Raw genomic sequence first — 20,388 nt, forward strand, 5'->3', positions numbered from 1 at the left:
CGCTGATGCTGAGCGCAGTTTTTCTGTTTACAATCTGATATTGTCAGACAGGCGCAGGAGTCTTAGCACAACGTCTCTGCGACATCTAGCTTGTCTGTGCTACAACAAAAAATTAAGTTTTGAATTTGCGTAGTAGTTCTTTTGTTTGTTTGTTTGTTTGTTGCTTTAGGTCTCTTCCAACACAATTGAGGTTATATGAGAGACCGCTGAAGCAAAAAAAACAAGCAATCTAACAAAAATAGTACAAATGTAAATCAAAATCATAACCTAGAGATATCATAAGCTAAATTATAAATAACCAAGAACAAACAGGCAGAAGATTTACAGAAAAAAAAATATCCCCTGTCAAAAATACAATCACAAACCAAAGAAGCAGGATAGGCTAGTAAAGAGAAGAAGAAACGACATCACTATCGGATCGTACACCCATGCGAACATCATAGGTATATGATTCAAGGGTGATGCTCCCATCCAACCACCCGCTTGTAGTTCTTTAATTTTGAATTGGTTATATGTAAATAAAGCAATGGAAAAATTTAGACAGCTGTTTATTACTTTTTTCTTGTTTTGCATAATTTGCCTCCCCCCCCCCCGCATAATTTGGGATATTTTTTTTTTGCATATTTGGGGGCAGTCAAATGCTTACATTATAAATTCAAAATAACAAATATAATAATACCTAACAGAGAGATGATTTACAAGGAAAAAAATATCATCCCCAAAACAATAACTATTCATTTGACTGTTTCCCTCCCAGCTTAGACTCCGGCCAGGGCCAGGACAAAACCAAGTAATCTCATTCCAAGACAAAGACAGAGAGCATGTTGGAAAACAGATATAAGGGATAGAAGACACAGTATGTATCCCCCCTGCCCACTATGGGAGAAACAATTGGTGACTGTTAATTATAATTTTATTTTTACTCTGTAAAATAAAATCAAAGCCAGTAAAGTATTCCATATAACTTTACAATAATGTATGCACATAATAAAAACAGCATCAAATAATTGAAATCAAAGAGGAACAATATCGTTACACATGGGGATAAATGCGATGACAAGGCAAACCAACAGCAATAGTAATACAAAAATGTCAATTTTATGAACGCATCTCAATTTGGTATAATTATCACAGTGGAGACTCTGTTGTATAAATAATTGTCATACCCCAAACATCTAAGTATTATTAAATCAATACACAAGCCACTAGATCATACCCCAAACATCTAAGTATTATTAAATCAATACACAAGCCACTAGATCATACCCCAAACATCTAAGTATTATTAAATCAATACACAAGCCACTAGATCACACCCCAAACATCTAAGTATTATTAAATCAATACACAAATCACGAGATCATACCCCAAACATCTAAGTCTTATTAAATCAATACACAAAGTCACTAGAACATACCCCAAACATCTAAGTATTATTAAATCAAGACACAAGTCACTAGACTATCATAAAATCAAAAATAGCTTAAAATTTACATGTAGAAATATACTTACATACTTTAGCACAAATTCCTTCTACAATTATGATAGAAGATGATTTGGCCACTATTTTAATCACTATACTTTATGTTTTAGTCTGATGCTATACTCTATAAAATCAAAAAATCAATCGTCATTTTAAAAACATGGTTTCGAAAAATGTAAATCAATTCTGACCATTATTTACTGAAAAGGATAGAAGAAAAAAATAATGCAAAATATTCAAATGGCCAAATTCAAATAATCCCATTGCACTTCATAGACGTCAGTGAGTATCATGCATATGTACACTAAATTGCAAGGATGCTTATTAAAAATATACACATTTATTCTTGGCATGTGTATGAAACGTTTCCGACGCAAGATTCAGGAATAGACATTTTGAAATATTCAATTCATTTTTTAAAATATTACAACCCACCATGCCATTTTCAGGTTAAGAAATATCAGAGACATCAGAATACATATATCTAATTGAATAATTATTTTAAAAACGTTATGATTCATATTGATTAAAAACTAATAAAATAAAGCATTAAAAATATATGGATGAACGATGCCTGACATTGTTCTAAACTTTCAATACAATAATTATCAAAACGATAGTTGACTTATGAAAGCAAGCAGTGGTATGAAACACTGTATCAGTAACAACATACAAAGAGACATACTGTAAGCAAATGAATGGGAAGGTGAAATATGTTGATGAAAAGCTTAACTTTCAATATAACACAAGGAAATGTCATTTGCTTAATATCAGTTTTAAATTACAACTAATGATCACTTAAATTAAATACATTACAGAAACAAATGAGATACACTCAAATTATAGGATTTACTGACATTATTCTATTGACAATGGCATTGGACTAAATTCAACTAACACAAAGATGAAATGAAATAACTCCAATGAGGTACACTAAACACAGAATACTGGAAATGCAATACTTCGTCAATAATTCATTAATACCTTAAAAAAAAAAAAAAGAAACAGAACCATTCGATGAGATGCTCTTTAGACAGTGGCAAAAAAAAAAAAATTAAAAGGAAAAGGCAAAATATGATTGTAATGCAAAAAAGATTTTTTAATCATTTAAATAAGCATATATTAAGAAGGAAACTGAATCAAGGAAACTGAATAGAATGTGAAAAATATATATAAAATGCATGAAAATAACACAAGAGCAAAAAAAAATTAAAATGTTTAAAAATCCCTTAAAATGTGTGAGCATTTCGGCAGACGCCACATCCAAGGGCAAACTCTTCTCCTGTTGGTGGATGGATGACGTGGAGTGGACATTCCTCTCCTTCCTTCTGGACACCTTTGGGACCTATCCAAACAAAAATATAAAAATACCATTTAAAATGTCTAAAATTCTACTACTTATTTTTGTCTAACTGATAATCATATGCATATATTTGATGTGCAACTCTTCTTGTTTATGATTAGGAAGGAGGAAGAGAGGAAGAGGTGGAGGAGGAGGCAGAAAAGTAGTATTAGGTGTAGAATATTAAATTAATTTTCAGTTTTGGGCGATATGATCTTTTAGGGAATTAGCTATATTGTTTAATTTAGCTTGTTTTGTTCTTTTAATAAAATCTAATATTTTAAATTTTTTTTTCTATTTTCAAATTATTAGGTCTTCCTTGATGATTTGTTTATTAAGAAATTAAACAGAACTTGCAACACGTATGGGTCACTTAAATGCCAGGAAAACAACACGATAGACTTAGATAACAGGGAAAATGGGAGTAGACGATAAAAGAAATATACCACTGCATCCAATCTGAAACAAAATAATTTCTCAACATTATCTTTGGCAAAAACGAAATAATTAAATATTCCTCCATCTACTATTGATAGTCATCTCTAATCATTTTCCTCCAATACATTCTGCTTTCAAACAATATTTGGTAGTATCAAACTCTTGAGCAGTCGTGATAACTTCTTTTTCTTTCGAAAATACAAATCAACAGTAATGCCAGTCTTACTGAGTCAGTCAGATTATTTAAAGAAGACAAAGGAGAAGAAGTAGACATTCCTCCTTACTTGCATTTCATAGACAGAAAACAAGCAGAAGACGTTTTGGGGTCCAGTTTTCAAGCTTTATCCTGATTTGAATATAGACAAATGATCTGGAGACTTTTTTAAACTCAGAAATTGGCAGGTGTGGCGTCTGGAGGTATCAGCAAAGTATCAACACTATTTTTTTTTTATCATGTTGAGAAGCTAATCCTGCCATTCTTTTGGTGCTATACTGTTTTGGGACCAGTTGTCATCATGAAATCTGATTCAATTTAGATTGTACCCAAACAATTATCAAGAAAAAAGACTCACCCGCAGGACAGTGAGGCAAATTTTTTCGTGGGATCTCTGTGACTCGCTGGAAATCTTCATGACAGGAGTTACAAAAGTGGGTGGTACCAAAGCAAAAGAAGACGGCCACAGAACAGCAGTAACGGCATTTGTACTCCAGGAAATCAGCTCCGTGCTTGGCACACATCTGGGCCCTGGACACGTCGGAGCAGGCCCCACACACAAGCTCAGAGGGATCAAAGTCATCACCACCTCCTATTGCCTCATCACATCTTGCTTCCCCACCATAATATGCCTAAAATTAAAGTGGGTAAAATAACAACTTTTTTTTACAAAAGAATGTTTTAAAAAATCAGAGCTTTTAATAGGGGTATACAGGGGATAGCAAGGTTGTGGCCCCAAAAAAAATTCTCCAACCCAAGAGTATCAGCATTTTCATAAAAACGCTCACATGCTCTTTTATTATAGACCATTTCAAACATTCAACAAAAATATTAAAAACACATCAAACAAAACAAAACACGCACAACTCCCCCCCCCCCCCCCCCCAAAAAAAAAAAAAAAAAAAAAAAAACAAACAAAAAAAAAGACAAACCCCCCCCCCCCCCCCCCAAACCAATCCACATTTGGTAAATGAGATGAATCATTTTATGAATTATATATCAATTGGGTAATTTTTTAAAGTTTGATAAAATGCAACAGAAACTAAAAACAACTCTCTTAAAATCAACCTCTGCTTAAAGCCAACACCTCATGTTGGTCCCAAATTTTGTGTTCTTTATCTAAGTCAATCAATCTTTCTGGTCCAACAGAGTTGGCTTTATCAGAATTCCACTGTATATGAATCTTATTCTACAGGTATTACCTTTCATTTCAGCACAATCAAATGCACAGTTACCCTTGGATGGAACAGCCAGTTGACAGAAATTGAACATACCTTATTGCACTTGAAACAGACGTAGTAGGCGTATCTGTCCATGGCATAACCTGCAGGGTCCTGATAAAATCTAGCCCCAGGCGTGGTGATTGCCTCAGCCTTATCCAGCCCTTCATACTCTAGTCTCATCAAAGCCTTACGACGGACATCTTCCTTTAGGTCACGGATAGGATCCAGTAGAGGCCTCAGAGCTGGGTGATTTATGGTGTTCTTACATATTGGACACTGGGAGAAGCCAAAGGTAATACGGGCCCCAACATATTTTTTGGAAAGAACCATCTTGGAACAGTGGAGATGGAATACATGTGAGCACGACAGCTGTGGAGAGTAAATTTTAAAATGATTTTAAAAAATTGTCTACTTAAGTAAATCGCAAGTAGTAGTCCTCCATGGAGCCGGTTTCTATAGCCTGAAATGGACAATAGCAATTGGTTGCTATCCTTTGGATAGGACTCTAGTTTATCACATACTTTCCACCTGATCTGACCCAGCTACCCATTTACTGCTGGGTAGACAGGAGGATCAGAAAAAAACCCAACTCAACTGTACCCGGAATCGATCTCGGTTCCTTTGGATGTGAAGCGAGTGTTCTACCAACTCTGAGCTATCAAGACCAAGACTAAGATTAAATTAAGATTATAATACCAATCAAAAAATGGTAAAATAGTTGGGTTACTTCCATCCCTACATGATACAAGGTTTGGGCACTGATTTCGGCACACAATTGAAAAGAACAAGACTTTATAGACAGGCTCAACATTTTTTGTTTGTTTGTTTGTTGCTTTAGGTCTCTTCCAACACAATTGAGGTTATATGAGAGACCGCTGAAACAAAAAACAAGCAATCTAACAAAAATAGTACAAATGTAAATCAAAATCATAACCTAAAGATATCATAAGCTAAATTATAAATAACCAAGAACAAACAGGCAGAAGATTTACAGAAAAAAAAATATCCCCTGTCAAAAATACAATCACAAACCAAAGAAGCAGGATAGGCTATCACTATCGGATCGTACACCCATGCGAACATCATAGGTATATGATTCAAGGGTGATGCTCCCATCCAACCACCCGCGGCTCAACATTTGAAAACAATCTGCACATGAAGTACTCATTGATGAGAAAGATAAGAAGACAGTCAAAATTCATGGGACAAAATATAAGATGGAAAGCGTTTGGAAAACTCAATAGTCATATGGAAAACTAGAAGGGAAAATAACACCTGGCTGATACTACAAAGATGGACAGTGTGACAGAATAAGATGAAAAAAACAAACCCCTGAGCATTGATATAGCACAATATCCACTAAATATGCTCAAAGCACATCACAAAGGTTCCTTAGCAAACAGCAACACTTAACATGTAGGATGTACCTGAATAGCTGGGGCAGCAGCCAAAGCCTCTGTAAAGCAAATCATACACATGTCATCAGAGTCTTGTTTCAGTTGTTCCTTGTCCGAAGGGCGACATCGATGCAAACATGGCAAACAAGGGTCTTCTCCCATGATGCCTGCACACAGATGGCCACACGAGTTGACTTTGGTGCAAGCCATCTTGGAATATTCCTGGTGGAGATAAAAACATGCAAAATCAAAATAACACCTTATTAACTTCTTATTAATATTAGATACATCATCATCAATCACATCCTGCCATCCCATGATAAAGGCCCCATCACTGTATATTACATTCTTAGAGCAAGAAGGCAATTGGAACCGAAGTTTATACCTTTAAGTGTTAAACGGAAAATAGGAATTGCTTGCTACCCTTTAATTAGGATTCTGGTTTATTGTAAAGTACTTTCCATCAGATCTCATAGACCCAGCTACCAGGCTGGGAGGATAAGGGGGATCAGAAAAAAATATTTCAATTTCACCCGAGATCAATCCTGTCCCCTCAGCATGAGTAGCAAGTCTACAAACTGAGTTATTGGGACCCACCTTTACACATTTTGCTTTTCAATAAATAAATAAAAATACATAAATAGTTGACACATAAGAATACCTGACAATCAGGATCAGAGCAGACATTGCCAATGGCTAGAAGTCCTGTATTACTTGTCCGTCCACAGAAGCGACATGTTCCTGGACCAATCGCTGAGCTACTTGATTTTCCTAAAATGGTTTGATTTTTTTTTAAAAGTGCACTAAATTAAAATTCACCCTTTCAAATGATAAGACACATTTTAATTGGAAATAATTTTTACCATCAGCTCTCACACATTTTTAAATATTGAGCAAACAGTATATACTTGGCACTGTGCTTTTTGTTTTTGTATTAACTATTTTTATTTCATATAAAGAGTTGAGTTTGGAGTTGGTTACAATATTGATCAAAAGGTCTAAAAAAACTCAACACTTATTTCTATTCAGGAAAAGAAATGTAAGTATGTTAATTGTTGCATTCAACTCAGATAGGTAGCAGACCTACAAATGGCGGATACCATATGAAGAGCATGTGAAAAGTAAATGATGATTCAGTTACTAAAATCATTGGCTCTTGAAGACTTATAATATTAATAGCATAAATATCATTTGTCAATAAGATTCAGGACCTTTCATCAAAGCAGACCAAATATTGCTATGAGTCGTGGACTGATCAGTAAAATGATATGCCTATTTCTATGAAAACACATACCTTCTCTAAACTCAACCATGGCCTTGAATGTTCGAGAGTCTACAAGAGACATGACCCAGAATAGCTTGATACGACCACAGCCCTCATGGAGGTCCACTTTGATTGCCTCTTCCTCCTCTTTGAAAACCTATGATTGGGTGGTAAAGCGAGAAAAATGGATTATAAAAGAGAACACAGAGAATAAATAAAATAAATACAAAATAATTTTACCCCCTTTCAAAGAAGGGTAAAAACTATCACCACTACTAACAACTATTAACTAATAATAATAATAATAATAATAATAATAATAATAATAATAATAATAATAATAATAATAATAATAATAAAAATCTTTATTGTCCAAATTAAAGACAATTCATGTGAGGTAAACAATGCAATACACGAACATACACGCTTGCACATTGTTTCTACACATGTATACGAAAGAAATAAGCATTCATACATACACACATACATGCAGACATACATACAAACCAGCATACCATCGTACATGCATGCCTACATAATACATACACATATACACACATACATATATTATACATACATACATTATACATACACACATAAACAGACAGACAGAACGATACAATATATTTGCTGGGACAGCAGATAACCATATTATAAATATAGTGTCTTATATTAAGAAGAAGATGGCAATGATTGTGATGGTGATGATGATGACTACGATAATGATGATGATAACGATGGCGGCAATGTTGATGATGATGATTCACGCCACTGCTGCTCGTTATTTTCATTGGTTGTCTCATTTTTCCACAGAAGTTTTGTTAATTAATTCTATGGTGGTTGGGATGAAGGTTGCCTTATGTCGATTTGTCCTACATTTTGCTTCTAGATACGGTCTTCCGGAGCGCAGAAGTTGGAATTTTTCGCTCAACTACTACTACTACTACTACAGGTAGGAGTTAAACCTCAGAGGTTAAACAAGCATTTAAAACCATCAGACTTTATCTTAAACTTCATGGCTGAAAACAGAGTTGGAACCGTTCAGAGAATTAGAGGACGTCAATAACATGTGTATCCATTCAAAAGTCAAACAAGCAACAACCACATTTTTCTTTATCCCTGACCCACACTTCCAGCATAATACTGTCGCACGTTGCAGCAGAAAAGAAATGGTTTGTTTAAAATTTTAAAAAAACATTAACAGTAAAAAAGGTTTTTAAAACGGTCTTTTTAATGGGACAATGAAAATTTCAAGCCTGCAATCCAGTGCATATCATTATGTATACATTTGTAAATTCAGAGGAAAAAGTTAAATTTATTAATAACAAAAACAAATCCGAATCTGCTTATAAGCATGATCCAGCTGTAAGCACACTGCTAGATTCCTGAGGACTGTGCTTATAAACAGAGTAATTGTGGTAGTAATTGTGGTATTGGTATTAGAAGAGAGGAGGAAAAAAGGAGAATAGTGCGAGAAAATGAGGATAAAAATATGGAGGAAGAGGAGGAGATAATAGCTAACCTGTCTTTGATGATTTCTCATATGTCTAGGCAAATGCAAAAAGCGGTCACAGTCAGCACACAGGTTGTGGCATTCATTGCACAAAATGATGGCAGGGGTGATGCCATCGTCATGGTTATCACACGTGGGCTAAGGTGGGAACAAAATGGAAAATGAATATTCATTGAAACATCAACAAATTAATTTCTTAATATTTAGGACTTTTAAAAATAAGAATGCATCATGAATCAATTCAACAGATTGATAGACAATGCCTCGGAAATTCTTTTAGGTCAAATTAATACCAGTGAAATGAGAGCATATCAAAAGGAGTATAGATTTGACTAATTATCATCCCAATAACAGAGTATATTGGTGCAATCAATGAAAAAATAAAGTTTTGATCTAAAAAGAGAGCGATTTTATTTTTTTTGTTATATTTATTGAGTCAAAATACTTCACCAGGGCTACTTAAAATTTAATGAATTTAAAATACTTTTGGAAAAATTTGAAAACACAAATTTGGAAATTGTCAACTTTTCTCTTCGGTCAATCATTTTCCATTTAGATGCCAATACACGAACTAAGAGATCAATGCATACTCAAAAACAATTAAGGAAATAAAGATTACATCTTCATTTTAAAATATAGCAACTTTTAGTCTTTTGAATGTTTTGTTTTTTTTTCTCCTGGCCATCCATGTTAAACAAACTATATTTGAGAAGTTAGTTATAAGCAAGATGTGCAATAATTACTTTGCAATAAATAAATCAGCATCCTATCCAAAGGGTAGTTTGATATTACTACCTCCCTTCTTTCACTATGATCCTCATGGGTTAAAAGGACTCAGAGCCTCATGGAACAAAAGCACAATGCCTCCAAAAGACTTTAAAGTCTCTTACCTGTGGCTGTCCATGGTGTTGGTCAGGGCTGGCCAGCCATTCCCCGGAAGACAGACGGTCCACATGATCCTGGTCTAATACACATAACGATGCCAAAGCAAGCCATAGCTGTGGGAAAAAAAAGGATTTACAAATTCTAAACACTGGTACATTAACCCACACCAGAACACTCCTAGTCAAATCCTTTTCACAACTTGTGGGTGAAAAGGAACAACTGTTGCTGCTGATGATGATCATGATGATGAGGGTGGTGGTTATAATGATGATGATGATGATGATGATGATGTGGTGGTGGTAATGGTAATGACGAGAAGATCCAGTGACAACAATATTCTTATAGTTGGCAACTAAAAGTGATAACAATCATATGGTCTTCTCTAGACACAAAGACCATAAAAGAACAAAATAGAAACTCACTGTGGGTGTCTTGACACAATTTAGAGGATCTCTTTGGTTTTCGTTTAGTTTGGTCATGTTAAGAATGGCTTCCGCAATGGCTGCTTTAGTATTAGTAGCCCATGTCTCTGAAAGCTTCCCCTGTGTTCAGAAATATGAAAATGAGTACCAGTTCATTTTTATACAATCAATTCAAGTTAATTAATAAACATTTCCATACATATAAATGCTACAAAAATGTTGAAGTTTTAAGGTCAAAATTTTACAAAATACCTTAGTTTTTTATCAACTAATCGATATAAAATCTAACACAGCATTCAGCCTAGAGGTAGCCACGGAGTGATTGATGATTGCTTTGTAAAATCAATCATCCCCCATTTATCCACTTCTCATGATAGGACCAACAAAATTTTTAAAAATTTGGCAAGAGTTTAGAAAGGGCAATAATTTTGAGCACGAAAATTCTTTTTCAATGTATTGAATTTAAATGCAACCAAGTTATTTGGTAATCAATCAACGTTTACTCTTAATGTGAGTTTATTTTCATAATTTATATTTTCAATACAAAGGCATTCCTTTAATTGTAAGCTTAATGTTTATTCAAAATTAAGATTAGTTTCAAATTTCTACAAAAATTAATTAATTTCCTCCATATTATTTTACAATACAAATAGTCAAAGCTTTATTCTTTACGGATGGATTTTAAGAGATTTTGATTGATTTTTCATTTGTATCCAGTATTTTCAACATCAAGAAAGATCTTTTGTCGTGAAAGTTGTTCCTATTCCTATGTGGATAGGTAATTCATCTTACCGATGCCATGTCCTTAACTAGTTCCATGATACTTGCAGACAGACCTGCGTCCATAGTACCTCTCAACCACCATCGAGATGATCTAAAATGGAAACAATTTATGTAAATTAAAGAAAAAAGTTGATTTTACATTTATACAGGAGTTTGGAAAATCAAAGACTTTTTTCTCTCCAAATTTTATGAGATCTATAAACATCTTGTACAGACAGTATTGACTGCCAGAGAAAGCAGGGGAGAATCAACTCTATAACTAGCAGACATTTTCTATAATTGATTTCTGGAGATTTTGTTACTCTTTACTATATCTAGGATATCTACCAACAACAACGACAAATTAAAAAAAAAATTATATAACGTTAGTGTTTGATAAATCTGAATTGTCTAGAAGGTTGTATAATTAAAGCCTTAGGTTCTCCCCAAAACATCACATCCACTATCAGCATTTGCATATTGTTGTTTCTTATTTACTGGCCTTCCATGACAACAAAACTATATTTTGTATATTGGGTGATTCAAAATGTCTACAGATCTATATAAATAGGATTTTAACCTACACCTCAAGATTATTTTCATGAAAAGTCAGTGCCTACTTTAATCGGTTCAATTACAATTTCATATAAAAATTCCTACTCACAAGGCTGAGTCTTCCAAACACTCAGACAACGTTAAGGTGGTGCAAGCTTTACTCGGACCAGAGCTCTTGACTTTCATCTGGACACTGAGCGACTTGGCCACACAGGCCAAGAAGACATCCAGGATGCCTGGGTTGTGAGAGTCAAAGGTCTCATCCCCATCTGATCCACCGACAATGTTGTAGTCGAGTGGGGGTAGAGATGGGATGGACAAAATCATGGCAAGGATTTGGGGTTTGACCCAGGGAAGGACTCGACGGAACACGATGGTGATCTGGTTAATAGGAGAAAGGATGACATTTATGAATCAACATACTGTTACCTGGTTCAGGTTGGCTCGATTCAAGTGTAAAAACGAATATCCAACATAAATTCTGTAACATAAAATGTACAATATACTTTTCATTATTTTCTTAAAACGATTGAGAGGTAGAATACTGTAATCAATAATTATATTAAATTTTGTCAATTTGACGTTAATCAAATTAAAATTTAAAATATATGACTCCTTTCAGTCCTAATTATCGCATTAACCCCCCCCCCCCCCCCCCCCCCCCCCCCCCCCCCCGAAAAAAAATAATAAAATAAAAAAAATAAAATGAAAGTTGCCAAAACTTAGATATTTTGAATCATAAGAATCCTTACCTGACGCTGAATTCTTGGAGTTGAAGTGTGCAGCAAGCTAAACAAATCATGAATCAGTGTAAACTGTTGCGCAAGGTATTTCCGGCCGACCAATGAACCACTGAGAGCCACGACCATGGAGACCAACTCAAAGCAGTACACATCAGAGCTGTGAATCTCCTCTGCATGGTCTTGTTGATTGAAGCTTTGCTCCCATTCCTCTTTCATCTTGCCAGCTTCTTTTCGAATTCCTTGGACAATATGACTGCAGACCTAATGTAATAAAAATACAAATATTTTAAAGATAAATATGCAATATTCTGCGGCCCTCCATGCCAACAAGCATACTAGGCAGTTTTGTTTGTTGTTTGTTTTCACGGCGCTTGCAACACATGTAGGTTATATCAGCGCCAGTAAAAAGGAAGAAAATGGGATAGTCAAATTCTAGAATATCATCAATGTACTTAGTTTGAGATCACCGATAAGTCTCATCTGGAAACGAGCACCATATCCAAACAAAGAGGAATACACTAGGGGGGGGGGAGAGGGAGGGAGAGAGAGAGAGAGAGAGAGAGAGAGAGAGAGAGAGAGAGAGAGAGAGAGAGAGAGAGAGAGAGAGAGAGAGAGAGAGAGAGAGAGAGAGAGAGAGATTATCTTTCACTGGGTGACAACTCTTGGCAATTGAAGAAAACAATCTTGTTTTCAAATTCTGGCTGTTACACAAATGTGAAGCAATACAACAAAAATAACATAATCTAATATTTTTTAAAGACTTCATTTAAGGAAAAATGTATTGGACATAGTATAACATGAAAAAAAAAATATGGCTCAAAAAGTTTTCCTAAAATTTAAAAATGGACAAGTCGCAAGAACATTTTTACAAATGATACTACATTCTGCAAATCATTTATGACAAATAATTAGTCCTTCAGAGCATTCAGGCTGATGGAACCAAAGTTTATCCCAGTTTCTATAGCCTGAAATGGACAAAAGCAATTGCTTGCTACCCTTGGGATAGGATGCAAGTCTATAGCAGAGTACTTTCCACCAGATCCAACAGGTCCAGCTACTCAGTCACCTTTGGGTGGACCCGGAGGGGGTGGGGGTGACAGAAGAAAATAATCTTCACTTCACCAGGGACAATGTCGGTCCCTTTGCATATGCAGTGAGTACTCTACCAACTGAGCTATCGGGACCCCTATGACACATAAGAGACATGGTTGTTTAATGTTAAAATTACCTGTTTCTGCATGTGTGACAACTTGCTACGAGAGAAAAGAATGCTGACCATGTGCTCTTTCAAATCATTATCCCCACCATCTGTCTTGTCATATCTCTTGTCTTCCTCTGTTTCACTGTCCTCTGGGTTGGTAACCAACTTACCAAACACCTAAAATTTAACAACACAAAACTATTAATGTTAAAATAAAACTTTACTGGACGAGAATTGTATAACATTTATACCAGTGGACAAAGATTGGATAAATTGCACAAAGTTAAATAAAAAAATAAAAGAATGAGCTTTTCTATAGTGCTTGTTTATTTGTTTTTAAGGGTTTTACGGCGCTTGCAACACATTAAGGTCATATAAGCGTCAGTAAAAAGGAAGAAAATGTATAGTAAAAAGTTCTAGAATTACAATTAGAGTACCCAAGAAAAGGTAAGACAAAGGGGAATTGGTTCAAATAGGAAATGGATGTAAATTCCAAGAGCACACCATCAAAGTACCTAGTTTGAGATCACCTAAAAGTCCATCCAGACAGTAGAGGCCCCAACTGAGAGGAATACACTCAAATGTTTTACAAATCATATATAATACAAAGAAAACATAATACAGTGCATAACAGAGATGATTTACAAGGAAAAAAATATCATCTCCCAAAACTATACATTCGACTGTTTCCCTCCCAGCCAGGGCACCCGGCCAGTGGCAGGACAAAACCAAGTAATCTCATTCCAAGACAAAGACAGAAAGCATGTTGAAAAACAGATATAAGGGGATAGAAGACACAGTATGTACCTCCCTGTCCGCTATGAGAGGTCAGGAACCCCACCCAGGCATCCTGGTTTCTATAGTGCAATATCCACTTAACGCGCTCAAAAGCTTTACAAGGGGTCCCTGGCCAACAGCAACATTTAACATTTAGGACAAGACATGACGCCTGTAAGGCGATATTAACTGTTTTTTTCGGACAGACACAACAATGTTAAAGGCCAGATACTCTTACACCTGAGTACGGTGAGAGAATGTAAGTAAAGAGCCTTTTCCAAGGACTCAACTATGCGCAGAGTGAGGCTTGAACCCAGGACCTTCGAAAGCGAGTGTCATACCACAAGACCACATAATGATATAAAGTACATCATACTTAGATATAGATATTCTGTAGTAAGAAAAATGCATATTGGAATTATCATCCTTTCACATAATGACCACCAACAGAGTTAAAAACATTTTACCTTATTGTGATTATATTTTTTTTTTGATTAAGGGGGAGGGTGGAGGTGAAATTTTTATTTAATAAAATTTGTGTTGTGATAGGAACAGAGCACTATTATCTAGTGTGAGGGGACTTACTCAAAACCACATGGTGCTGCTTTTGCAATGGGTGTGTGGCATCTTTCTTATCCAATCTAGATCTAGTAAAGTGTTGATGCAAACTTAATCCTTTCTTACTCGATAGTCTTTAGCTAAATGCTCATAGTCTCATCCAGAAACCAGCACACAAACCCCAACAAGAAAGGTACAATCAGACGGCAATGAAACATATAAACTTATAAACAAAGTGACAGATAAGATGTGTGAATAATCAATCATAGATACGTAATGTGATAATGCAAATCACATACACCTACCTGAGAGGTCAAAATCCTGAAGACTTTGAGTGTTTCTGCCTCACAGTTTTCTTGCTGTAGTCGAACAGCCGTTTTCTTGACCTCCAGTACGCAATTATCATCATCTAAGGCACCAAGAATTTTGATCTGCCTTAAACGAAGGCTCTGGTCAGGACCTTTCATTTCAATGGTCATGTGACGCAGGTATCCAGATCCATTTCTTGGGAGCTGACAGCTAAGCCATCCACTGTAACGACTGTCAACTTCAACCTTTGGAAGAAAGACAATACAAAAATGATGATGCAAAATGGTTCTTCCTAATAGTGCAAACATATCTGGACCCTTTTTTCTTTTAGAGAGGGACAAATTTTAAAGTTAGGAAGCGGACAGCGGGACGAAACAAATATGTATTTATTATCATATTATCATTCTTATAATCAGGAAATGCAGGACCTTTTTTGTCATGTGCAGGACAGCAAGATAAAGCCTCCAAATGAGCTGCCTGAAAAATGTCTGAAACTGACACTTCAACAGGATCTCTGCTAAAACTAAAAGGGAAGGACTCAGAAAGTTATAAAATAGGATTTTAATAAAAACCCATTATTGTGCGGCTATGTCGTCCAGTGGTATGACACTCACTTTCGGATCGGAAGGTCCTGGGTTCGAGCCTCGCATGGCGCATAGTTGAGTCCTTGGAGAAGGCTCTTTACTCACATTCTCTCACGCTTCTCAAGTGTAAAATGTCTCTGTCCGAAAAAAATGTAATATCGCCTAACAGGCGTCATGTCCCGTCCTAAATGTAAAATGTTGCTGTTGACCAGGGACCCCTTGTAAAGCGCTTTGAGCACGTTGAGTGGATAATTCGCTATATAAAAGCTCAATTCTTTCATTTTTTATTTTAAAATGACATAATCTATTAAAGTGAGACATAAATCCATTCAACTATTCTCCCCCTTAAAAACCAAGGAAACAAGGCTAAATGGAAGGGGCAAAACATTTAAATGGATAGACGATATTGCAAGGCTGTAGACTAATTAAGAGAACACTGGTACAGAGTCCAATGATATCCCACCCGAAAGGGAATTCCACCCATTGCCTGCTTTGGTCTGGCACACAATTTAAAAAACAAAACAAAAACAAAAATAATAAATGAATGAATGAATCAATCAATGAATCAATAAAGAAAGCAATGACAATTGTTTGTTTCAAAGGGTTTTAATACGCATGCAACATATTTAGGTCACATATCAGCGCCAGTAAAAAGGAAGAAAATTGAATAGTGAAAAAAAGTTATAGAATTACAATTAAAACACCCAAGAAAAAGTAAGACAAAGGGGAATTGGTTCAAATAGGGAACAGATGTAGATTCCAAGAGCATACTACCAGTGTACTTAGTTTGAGATCACCTAAATGTCTCATCCTGACACAAGCACATGTCCCTACTAAGAGGAACACACTCAAAGTTTTACAAATCATATGTGTAAAACAAATACAGTGCATAACAGAGAGATGATTTATAATTACAAGACAAAGAAATATCATCTCCCAAAACTCTAACTGTACACTTGATTGTTTCCCTCCTAACTAGGGTATCCTTCCAGGGGCAGGACAAAACCAAGTAATCTCATTCAAAGACAAAGGCAGAAAGCATGTTGGAAAATAGATATAAGGGGATAGAAGACAGAGTAAGTGCCTCCCTGCCAATCGAGGGAGGAGCAATGATAATAATAATAAAAGAAACTACTACTACAATGACGATAACAATTGAATAAAACAGCAAAAAAACAACAAACAAACAAACAAAAAACAAAAACAAATGTGCTTTTATAGAGTGCATCATTCACTTAACGAGCTCAAAGCACTTGACCAGCCAACAGAAACACTGAGCATGTGGGAGGAGAATTATATCTGCGAGGGCTGCAAGGGGATATTATATCCCTTTTTTTTTGGACAGAAACAATGCTGGTTTTACCAAAGTACTTATTTTACACCCGAGAACAGTAAGAGAATTTGAAAAAAGAACCTCAACTTTGCACCATCCACAATATAAGCCGAGTGTTATACCACTAGACCACAAAGCCACAGACAACGTCTAAAACAAGAAAAAAATCAAAAAAATCAACAAAGCAATATTCACTCACATGTCGCAACTTTTTCAAATCTTCTGAAGAGGATCCACCATTGAATGTCATACTTGACACTTTGTTCTAAAGGAAAATAGGATGAAAAAATTTTCTTGAATAGAATGGTTGAACTTTTCATATGTTCTTTTAGAAGTGAGAAATATAAATGTTTAACTAAGTAACTAAGAATCGATATAATTAAGACCTTCATGTGTCCAATGTGTTCCATTTTGTTAAGGATGTACAAAGTACATTGAGTAAACTATGGAATTATGGAGGCAACTGGCTTCCTTAATAGAACTGGCAATCAAAATCAAAGATCAAAAATGGCCATGTCTACCATCATACACAAGCATAACCTAGATACATGTCAAGATTAAGTTAAGTATATTTGAAACCTAAAATAGAACACTTGTCATTTATCTATATATGAAAGCAGCAGCAATAACATTTCACTGGGTCTATACAGAGAATGAAAAGATCCTTACAAGAGAATGGAACAATGATCACACAAAATTTTTTTTTTAAATAATGGATTTGGAAAGACAATTAAAATACTCTTTGTACATAATTCAATATAATTTGTTTTTAAATTTTCAATTCACAAATTGTAAGTGCTATTTACTGACCCCCATGTCTCGAATGTTGTCAACATGGATGTGGATAGAGCTGGGCAGCATCTTAGATGTACAGACTAATGTAATCACTTTCATTTTATTTCGGTCCTCGTCTCCACTTTCCCAGAATGTTTCTGTTGAGTTATCTGACAATAGGAAACAAAAAATAAAAAATGAAAAATAAACAAAAACATGTTTAAAAACAGTATTTTCCTTGAAGTTTGAAGTTTTCACCTCGTAACCTGTAAATGATAGTAGAATAAAAAGTAACTGACCACATGGTTGCAAAACAAAGACAACACAAAGGACAATTTAAAGGATTTGGAAATAAATCTTATTGAAGTAGTTAAAGACAATGTGAAAGATATATTCAAAAGAGTAGTTTAAATTTCAAAATATTTTTCAGTGACAAATGATATTGCAACATTGCACCTTCCAAGTTTTAAGAGAGAAAAATGTGAAATTAAACTCTATTGGTGAGTAGTAGTAGTAGTAGTATAGTAGAAGTAGTAGTAGTAGTAGTAGTAGTAGTAGTAGTAGTAGTAGTAGTAGTAGTAGTGTTAGTAGTAGTAGTAGTAGTAGTAGTATTCAAGTTGTTTTGCTGTGGTTTCACTAAAGTAGATAGGTTTCATCTTTTCTACCATTTTTAAAAGGTCAATATTATTTTGCTGTACTACAATTTCATTAGCACATTTATCCTAAGCAATATCAAAAGGATAACTCGACTGAACATTTTAACAGGTAAGGGAAAACGTGGATGGTGGGCGCTTAAAAAAAAGAGATGTATTGGTCAGCTCTTTGTCCTTTTAATTTCAATAATAATAATAATAATAATAATAATAATAATAATAATAATAGTAATAAAAATAATAATAATAATAATAATAATAATAATAATAATAATAATAATAATAATAATAATAATAATAATAAAGTGTTTTTATATAGCGCTAAACGCCAAAGCCTCAAAGCACTTTATATTATACTTATCAAATCATAAACACACTCATACCGAGCCAAACAGACAGACACACAACAGTCGCACACACTAACTATGCAAGTTTACAAAATGAAATTGACATTCAACAAAATGGAATCAAAAGCTGAAGCAACAAATGAAACCTCCTATTAATTTAATTAAGCTGATGTAACAAAAGAAACCAGAAGCAAATTGTTACCTGTCAGACTTCCGATCATGGCTTGGCGACTAGATGCTTTGATTTCAGCCTGGACCGTCAAATCTTTCATATTCATCACTTTGTGAGAAACCTGCATTGTATATAAAATTAGAAAGGTTCTATATGACAATGGGAGATTCAAATCTTTCATATTCATCACTTTGTGAGAAACCTGCATTGTATATAAAATTGGAAAGGTACCATAACACAATGGGAGATTCTAATCTTTCATATTCATCACTTTGTGAGAAACCTGCATTGTATATAAAATTGGAAAGGTTTGATATGACAATGGGAGATTCTAATCTTTCATATTCATCACTTTGTGAGAAACCTGCATTGTATATAAAATTGGAAAGGTACCATAACACAATGGGAGATTCTAATCTTTCATATTCATCACTTTGTGAGAAACCTGCATTGTATATAAAATTGGAAAGGTACCATAACACAATGGGAGATTCTAATCTTTCATATTCATCACTTTGTGAGAAACCTGCATTGTATATAATATTGGAAAGGTTCTATATGACAATGGGAGATTCTAATCTTTCATATTCATCACTTTGTGAGAAACCTGCATTGTATATAAAATTGGAAAGGTTCTATATGACAATGGGAGATTCAAATCTTTCATATTCATCACTTTGTGAGAAACCTGCATTGTATATAAAATTGGAAAGGTTTGATATGACAATGGGAGATTCAAATCTTTCATATTCATCACTTTGTGAGAAACCTGCATTGTATATAAAATTGGAAAGGTTCAATATGATAATGGGAGATTCTAATCTTTCATATTCATCACTTTGTGAGGAACCTGCATTGTATATAAAATTGGAAAGGTTCTATATGACAATGGGAGATTCAAATCTTTCATATTCATCACTTTGTGAGAAACCTGCATTGTATATAAAATTGGAAAGGTTCAATATGATAATGGGAGATTCTAATCTTTCATATTCATCACTTTGTGAGGAACCTGCATTGTATATAAAATTGGAAAGGTTTGATATGACAATGGGAGATTCTAAAACACGTAATTACAAAGTAATTAAAGAATAATTCAGTTTTTTAGGTAATGAAATAAAAATTATGAGATTACAATGAAAAACATTTAACTGAAAATTCTGTATAAGATAATAAAACTCCAAATCAAGTAATGTAAAGCACCAGTCTTGCTAAAAAAAATATTGTAAAACCAACCATTGAGGAATCAACTTGAGCTTCTTCCGGTTCTTCTTCTGACTTGCTGAGAATTCGACTCAAGTTGCTGAAGACATGGGATTCGTGCAGGAACTGATGATCAGACTGCATGAATCTAAGGCAATAACACCGGACAGCCATTTGCTGAAGGATTAGAGAAATTAACACTATTTTAAAAATGCATGTAGTTAGAGATTACAACA

The 20,388-nt window shown here is 34.7% G+C and overlaps 1 protein-coding gene across 6 annotated transcripts in view; it reads right to left on the minus strand.

The window, feature by feature from the left end:
- Window positions 1–895: 895 nt before the first annotated feature.
- LOC144971558 (E3 ubiquitin-protein ligase MYCBP2-like) overlaps window positions 896–20,388 on the minus strand; it is a 120,942-nt gene continuing 101,449 nt past the window's right edge. For 5 of the 6 annotated variants that reach the window (XM_078912595.1, XM_078912593.1, XM_078912594.1 and 2 more), the window contains 18 exons: window positions 20,186–20,329; window positions 18,980–19,070; window positions 17,814–17,947; window positions 17,203–17,268; window positions 15,083–15,331; window positions 13,470–13,619; window positions 12,251–12,502; window positions 11,608–11,879; window positions 10,974–11,055; window positions 10,182–10,301; window positions 9,765–9,872; window positions 8,884–9,012; window positions 7,392–7,518; window positions 6,759–6,868; window positions 6,128–6,319; window positions 4,752–5,069; window positions 3,836–4,109; window positions 896–2,828 (listed from right to left, as the gene is read on the minus strand). In XM_078912595.1, the coding sequence (XP_078768721.1) occupies window positions 2,713–2,828; window positions 3,836–4,109; window positions 4,752–5,069; window positions 6,128–6,319; window positions 6,759–6,868; window positions 7,392–7,518; window positions 8,884–9,012; window positions 9,765–9,872; window positions 10,182–10,301; window positions 10,974–11,055; window positions 11,608–11,879; window positions 12,251–12,502; window positions 13,470–13,619; window positions 15,083–15,331; window positions 17,203–17,268; window positions 17,814–17,947; window positions 18,980–19,070; window positions 20,186–20,329 (2,934 nt within the window). In that variant the 3' untranslated portion in view covers window positions 896–2,712. The remainder of the gene's footprint in view (window positions 2,829–3,835; window positions 4,110–4,751; window positions 5,070–6,127; window positions 6,320–6,758; window positions 6,869–7,391; window positions 7,519–8,883; window positions 9,013–9,764; window positions 9,873–10,181; window positions 10,302–10,973; window positions 11,056–11,607; window positions 11,880–12,250; window positions 12,503–13,469; window positions 13,620–15,082; window positions 15,332–17,202; window positions 17,269–17,813; window positions 17,948–18,979; window positions 19,071–20,185; window positions 20,330–20,388) is intronic. The other variant, XM_078912596.1, reaches the window with a different exon arrangement.

The sequence above is a fragment of the Berghia stephanieae genome, chromosome 4, assembly GCF_034508935.2.
Source record: "Berghia stephanieae isolate SIO BIC M18660-M18661 chromosome 4, UCSD_Bste_1.3, whole genome shotgun sequence".
NCBI classification, from domain to species: domain Eukaryota; kingdom Metazoa; phylum Mollusca; class Gastropoda; order Nudibranchia; family Aeolidiidae; genus Berghia; species Berghia stephanieae.